Consider the following 7454-nt stretch of genomic DNA (forward strand, 5'->3'; position numbering starts at 1 on the left):
GGCATTTAAATAGTCATCGAATAGGTGTATGGATGATAATGGAATAGTGTAGGTTAGATGGGCTTCAGATTGGTTCCACAGTTTGGCGCAACATCAAGGGCTGAAGGGCCTGTTCTATGCTGTGATGTTCTATGAAATGGTACAGTGGCATAGTGATGTTATGGCAATTGTAATCAAGAGGTGATGACATGTGGCCGGGAGAGAGGGAGAGAGAGTGAATCTCATTGTGGGCAAATTAAGTTCAATTAGTTGGTTTATTATGAAAAATGTAAATTGTTTTTAAAAAATATCTGCCTCACTAATGTGCTTCAGGGAAGAAAGCATGCCATCCTTATATGATCTGGCTGAAAATATACAGCAATGTAATGGATTCTTAACTGCTCTCAAAAAATGACAGAGTAAACCTTTCAGTTTCATCAAACGGCTCTAGAAAGTAGAGAGAAGTCACAAAAAAAAACTACAATTCAAGAGTCAAATACCTGTTCAGCACCACATTCTAGCTGTGATAAAACTAATGGCATTGATAGTATATAACTCAATGTTCACATATGGAAGTACTTAGAGAGGCTAGTCCTTACCTGAAATCCCTGGAATTTCAAAGAATCTATGGCCTTTTTCACAGCTGCGTTGTTTGGCTCACATACTTCCACTTGTGTCTTCACATTATGTTCATAATATGGACCAATCAGCACATAGTTTTCTCCCCATTCATCTGCTGTGACTTTAGCCTTTGTCTGGATTACAGTATAGATACCTCCAACTGAAAGCAAGTGTGACAGTGGTTTAATTAGTGCTTTGTATAGCATTAGCAAGAAGTTTCTATTTTGGTTCTCCATTCCCTATTACCTGAACTTGAATGCGAGCACGGTGTGATTTATGTATGAGAACACTCCAAATTTCTTTGTGCTGCAGAATCTCCAATTCAGTGAATTGTTCTATCATCCTGCTAAAAGTGCCTCACCTCTCATTTTCCTCACATTATACTCCACCTGTCACATATTTGCTCAGTTGCCGAGCATATCTATTTCCTTCTGTCTCTCTCATTACTTGCTTCGCCATCTATTTTTGGGCAATCTGCAAACTTAGCTGTGGCACATTCACACGTATATATTATAAATAATTGTGGTCCCAGCACCAATCCCTGTGGCACTCCACAATTTAAAAGTGGGTACTTCAGGCTGCCAAGCAGTAACCCAACACTGGCTTCTAATAGATAGCTATAGATTGCTTACATCTCCAATATGGCAATGGACTAAATCATCTGCCCAGTATATTGATGCCATACTCCACCATGAATACTGATACCAAATGCACAATCTTCACCTTTTTTACTGAATTTTCAACTTCACAAACTGATTTATAAGTCACAAATCTTGCCTTCAACATCCTCCTGTGATTTTACTCCACCGTTCCTCAGCAATCTCTTTTAAACTTGTGTTTATCAGCACTTATCTGAGGAGTGGCAGGTGGAGTTTAATATAGATTAATGTGTAGGGTTGCATTTTGGTAAGGCAAATTAGGGTAGGACTTATAAATGATTTGGAGGTACTGGTGTTGGACTGGGGTGTACAAAAAGTTAAAAACCATTCAACACCAGTTTATAGTCCAACAGGTTTATTTGGAAGCACTAGCTTTTCGAGCGCTGCTCCTTCATTGTGGACTCCACAACCACCTGAAGAAGCAGCAGCAAGTGCTTCCAAATAAACCTGTTGGACTATAACCTGGTATTGAGAGATTTAGGACTTACACATACAGAGATAGAGTCCTGGGGAGTGTTGCCAGATGAAGAACCTTGGGGTGCAGGTTCATAGTTCCTCGAAGGTGAAGTTACAGGTAGGCAGGGTAGTGAATAAGGTATTGATACAATTGGTTTATTGGCCAGTGCATTGAGTATAGGAGTTGGGATGTCATGCTGAAACCGTGCAGGACATCGGTAAGGCCTCTTACAGTCAGATCTACTATAACGCGCCTTTCATTATCGCAAAGTCACTGTAAATGTGATTGGTGAAAGGAGACACTGTTTCTAAAATGCAAACTTGTAAAACATGTTGACTATGAACGTAAGTTTGCTTGCTGAGCTGCAAGGTTCGTTTTCAGATGTTTCATCACTATACTAGGTAACATCATCAGCGAGCCTCCAGCAAAGCACTGGTGTTACATCCTGCTTTCTGTTTATTATAATTTGTCTCCTTTCTATCGGAAGGATGTTGTGAAACTTGAAAAGAGTTCAGAAAAGATTTAAGGATGTTGCCAGGGTTGGAGGATTTGAGCTATAGGGAGAGGCTGAATAGGCTGGGACTGTTCTCCCTGGAGCGAAGGCTGAGGATTGACCTCATAGAAGTTTATAAAATCATGAGGGGCATGGATAGGATAAATGGACAAAGTTTTTTTTTCCTCTGGGGTGGGGGGAGTCCAGAAGTAAAGGGCATAGGTTTATGGTGAGAGGGGAAAGATATAAAACAGACCTAAGAGGCAACTTTTTCATGGTGAGTGTGTGGAATGGGCTGCCAGAGGAAGTGGCTGGTACAATTGCAACATTTAAAAGGCATTTGAATGGGTATATGAATAGGAAGAGTTTGGAGGGATATGGACCAGGCACTGGTAGGCGAGACTAGATTGGGCTGGGATATCTGGTCGGCATGGACGGGTTGGACCGAAGGGTCTGTTTCCATGCCATACATCTCCATGACTCCATGAAGCGGGACGTAACACCATGGTGACAAAACGTCTGAAAATGAACCTTCCAGCTCAGTGAGCAAACTTACATCCAGAACCTCAACCTGAGCTACAAATCTTCTCCAAACTTGCTAATGTGTTGACTATAAAGCGATTATATTGCCAACACCAAGTGTTATTTGTATAGCACAATTTTTGTATCATGCAAGGTTGTACAGCAATGCGACTATTGAGTTATAGAAGAAACAACTTATGTTCAATTCTCATCTCCCTTGTTAAAAAGATGTTACTAAACTTGAAAAGGATGCAAAAACGTTTACAAGGATGCTGTCAAGTTTGAGGAATAGGGAGAGGCTGAATAGGTTGGGGCTGTTTTCCCTGGAGTGTCAGAGGCTGAGGGGTGACCTTATGGAAGTTTATAAAATCATGAGGGGCATGGATAGGGTGAATAGCCAAGGTCTTTTCCCTCCAGTGTAAGGGAGTCCAAAAGGTTTAAATAATAGGTCAAAGATTTAAAAGGGACCCAGGGCAACTTTTTCACGAAAGATGGTGTATGTAAGGCATATGCTGCCAGAGGAAGTGGTGGAGGCTGGTACAATTACAACATTTAAAAGGCATCTGGATGGGCACATGCCTAGGAAGGGATATGGGCTAAGTGCTGGCAAATGGGACTACATTAATTTGGGATATCCTGTCGATATGGACAAGTTGCACCAAAGGATCTGTTTTTGTGCTGTACAACTCAATCACATAGCTATGACAATCCAAAGTAACGTACTCTACTCTATCTGCCCCATTCTGCTCATAGTGACCATACACAATTCAGAGGAGCCCCGACTGTAAATCTAGTTTGATGATCTTCAAACAAAAAACAACTCCCCAAAAGATTCAAGATCCACATTTTTACCACTCATTTACACCACCCTGTAAAAATGCTTGTGTACTCAAGGAGAGCTGAAGTATTTTATGGCATGGCAAAATTAGCATTTTACATTTTCATTACCAATAAGGTGAAACAATTCAAAATTACCAGAGGACAAAAATAAAGTACAAAAAGTTAATTAATACCAATAGCAAATTGAAAATTAGGTTGTGTGACCAGTGGAAACTTCCAGCCCAGAGTATAAATTGGATATTTGCAGCCTGTGTAGTGCTCTCCGTCTATACAAAAAAGAGATCACACAATGGATCAATTCTGCTGCATTATATGTTCTTAGAGATCATAAATAAGACCATAAGATTATAAGAAAGAGGAACAGGAGTAGGCTCAAGCCAGTTTTAGCATATTGCGCCCATAGGTGTTAGCGAGTGTTGAGAAATATGTAGCTCAGGAGGAGTCTGGATGGAGGTTTGCTCACTGAGCGGCAAGGTTTGTTTTCAGATGACTTGTCACCATACTAGGCAATATTATCAGTGAGCCTCTGGATGAAGCCTATACAGGAGTAGGCTGTTAACCCCCTGAAATCTGCTCTGCTACTCTCTAACATTCCTCACATCCACCTTCTCGTCCTTTCCCCATAGCCCTTAATTTCCGATTCATCAAGAATCTCAACCTCCACCACACACTGTCATAAAAAATCCCAAAGACTCCCAACCCGCAGAATAAACTCTCCTCAACTCAGTCTTAAATTCTGAAATTATGCCCTCTGGTCCTAGACTCCCCCATGAGGGGAAACATCCTCAGAGCTTTTACTCTGTCAAGCCTCTTAAGAATCCAATATGTTTCAATGAGATCAGAGTGAATGTTTTCTGAACTGCTCCTAATGAAATATCTTTCCTTAAATAAAATGGGGCCAAAACTACTGATAGTACTCCAGACATAGTCTCACCAGCACCTTATAACTAGCAGTTCTCAGTCCCTACATTTGTAGAAAAAAAAAAGTTAAAATTTTCCAGTTAGCAGAAGTTACCAGAAGAGGAGCAATGACTGGGAGCTTCCCCAACGACAGACCAACGCTCCAGTTTGATCTAGAGTGTGGAACACTCCCTATCCAGGATTTACCAATGTCACAGTCCAACCGGTTACAATTCTGCCTTGAGGCAGTTGCACAAAGGAAACCAAAACAGCCTTGGTTACACCTTCCTGGGAAGGCAGAAACAAAACTAGCTGTGTCTTCTCTCCCATTAACAGATCCCACTGAAGTGAGTGGAACTGGACTGACACCTCAGATCTTTTCTTCTACTCAGTTAGACTCCACTCAACGTATTCCAGTTCTTCAGGCCCGAGTTCCACCTGCCATTGGTGGGTTCAAACTGCTCCATTGGCTCCTGAGACTTATTTCCATTTTCCCATTGAAATACTCAACACTTGCCTGGAAGGTGGGAGCTGCAAAAACACTCAGGAGGCTCAAAATGCCATCTTGGCTAAAGCAGCCTGATCCACCACCTTAAACATTTACTTCCTCTACCACTGGCAGTAATGTGTATTACCATCTACAAGATGCACCATGGCAATTTGCAAAGGCTTCTTTGATTGCATCTTCTAAGCACACGATCTCTACCATCTAAAAAGGACAAGAGCACCAGAAATGTGGGAACACCACCTCTTGCAATTTTCCCCTCAAGCCATTATCATTCTTACAGAAGAGCTACATTGCCTTTTTATTGTCACTGGGCGAACAGCCTACAGCTTTCTTGATAAAACCGCTACTATACTTTTCCACCACAGAATGCAGAAGTTGAAAGTAATAGTTCAGTTTTTAATCAATGGCATTTAGGGAGAAGCAATAAAATTATGGCCTTGCACAACACTCTCGCCCAACAAATGAATTAAAACCAAAGAGAAGCACCAGGCTGAGCAGTAGCAATGTTTACCCTACATGTGTTTTGCTGGTGAAATCACGATTCTTCCCTCACCTAGTTCCTTGCACCAACTGGACTCCCTCGATGGACCTCCATTTTCTCTTAGCTCTTGGGGTGCCATATCTTCTGAATAGAAGCCTATTTCTCAACTTACCCCCAGGTCAAACACCTCCCCCCACCCCATCCCAATTCCTGGTTTCCTCTCTTTGTGGGCAGCACGGTGGCACAGTGGTTAGCACTGCTGCCTCACAGAGCTGGAGACCCGGGTTCAATTCCCGCCTCAGGCGACTGACTGTGTGGAGTTTGCACGTTCTCCCAGTGTCTGCGTGGGTTTCCTCCGGGTGCTCCGGTTTCCTCCCACAGTTACAAAGATGTGCAGGTCAGGTGAATTGGCCATGCTAAATTGCCCGTAGTGTTAGGTGAGGGATAAATGTAGGGGTATGGGTGGGTTGCACTTCGGTGGGTCGGTGTGGACTTGTTGGGCCGAAGGGCCTGTTTCCACACTAATCTAATCTAATCTAATTAGCACAGTTTTTATTTGTGGTGCCAAACTGCTCCCATTTCCAATGCAATACAAGCATCATGCATTGGGTATTGCCAGCAACTTGGCTCAGAACAAACTCAGTCAATGTATTATCGGAGATCAAGTCTGATTGTAATATGCTAATGAGAAATCACAAGTGGTGACACTGTCTCAGCCTTGTGCCAAGATTATAACATAATAAAATACTTCCTGAATAAAGACAGTGCTATCCTTATTTCAGCAGACCCTCTAACACGACAAGGCCAAGAACCTCTGAACATTCAAAATAGAGGCAAGGGCTTTAAATTTTTGATTTTTAAAAGGAAATTGTCAATTGCAATTCTGAAACAGTAGATAGTCTCAACCCATGTGATTCACCAATGTAAAAAAGATCTAAAAGCCTAAATAGGTACATAAATTGTTAACTTGTTTTCAGGATGTAAGGATGGGGCTAACTTGGGATTTTTTGAAGAAATTTTTCAGCCCCAAAAAAGGGCTATAGACTTAAAATAAGAGGGGCATTTAGCAGTAATTCAGGGTGCACTTATTCCACATGGAAATCTCTCTCTCTCTCTCCCCCTCTCCCATGAGGCTGAAAAGTTTCAGAACAAATTTTAACAGCTTGCTAGTTAATTGCACTTAAAACTGAAGTAAATGGGATTGAGGTAGGCATATGATACGACTAAAATGGACAGGTTTCACAATAGTCTGCAGGTATTCACTGACCTACTCTGTTCCAATGATTCAATTATTTGCAACACAGTATTTAAACAGAAGATCATTCGTTTTTATTTTGCAAAAAAAAAAGGCAAACACATATTTCTCAATCTGCAGGAGAATTAGAAATCATGGATACTGTTTTAGGCTTTGGGGAACCCTGTTCTGGTGCATTCGAAGTTTTAAATAAAAGCGAGGGAAAAGGAGGATGTAATTTTGCATGGAACAATTCTGCGTTTTCTAAATCAAACCGCTGCAGCTGCCTCCCCCCCCGCCCCCGCCCCATTCGCAAAGAATGTCAACTGGACAGAAGTTAATGAGCAACTTGGAGAAGGTCAAAAGGTCCAGAGAGCTGATAACACAACGGGGCAGCGAAACTAAAGGTGAACTCGAAGGTTCCCCACCCCAAAAGAGACCAAGCTAAAATGGCTCGTTCGGAAATTAAGCGGTTCTTGTAAAATCCGGCATCGAAGTAGCACCTCAAAGTCTCCCAAGAGAGTGGGGAGGGGGGTCGCTTCTGCAGCCGAGACCGGTTACTGACCTTTGTTAGTGACTTCCCATGAAATCTCAAAGAACATCAAATCTTCCACAGGCAAACTTTCATCCTCCCAGAAAGGGAGCCCGCTCAAAGAGGTCACCGAGAGTGACCTGAGTAGTGGCATTGTTCTGTTTTGAAGCGAAGCCCCCTTTCAACAGGCTGCCAGAAAGTTGATCTCTGCTCGAGGTGTTCAGCGCT

The 7454-nt window shown here is 42.2% G+C and overlaps 1 protein-coding gene across 1 annotated transcript in view; it reads right to left on the reverse strand.

The window, feature by feature from the left end:
• LOC140466727 (glycogen [starch] synthase, liver-like) overlaps window positions 1-7416 on the reverse strand; it is a 49544-nt gene extending 42128 nt beyond the window's left edge. Inside the window, exons 1-2 of the mRNA XM_072562256.1 lie at window positions 7260-7416; window positions 579-760 (exon numbers count right to left, since the gene is read on the reverse strand). Coding sequence (XP_072418357.1) covers window positions 579-760; window positions 7260-7380 — 303 coding nt within the window. The 5' untranslated portion in view covers window positions 7381-7416. The remainder of the gene's footprint in view (window positions 1-578; window positions 761-7259) is intronic.
• Between the last annotated feature and the right edge of the window lie 38 nt (window positions 7417-7454).

This window comes from Chiloscyllium punctatum, chromosome 44, assembly GCF_047496795.1.
Source record: "Chiloscyllium punctatum isolate Juve2018m chromosome 44, sChiPun1.3, whole genome shotgun sequence".
Lineage (NCBI taxonomy): Eukaryota > Metazoa > Chordata > Chondrichthyes > Orectolobiformes > Hemiscylliidae > Chiloscyllium > Chiloscyllium punctatum.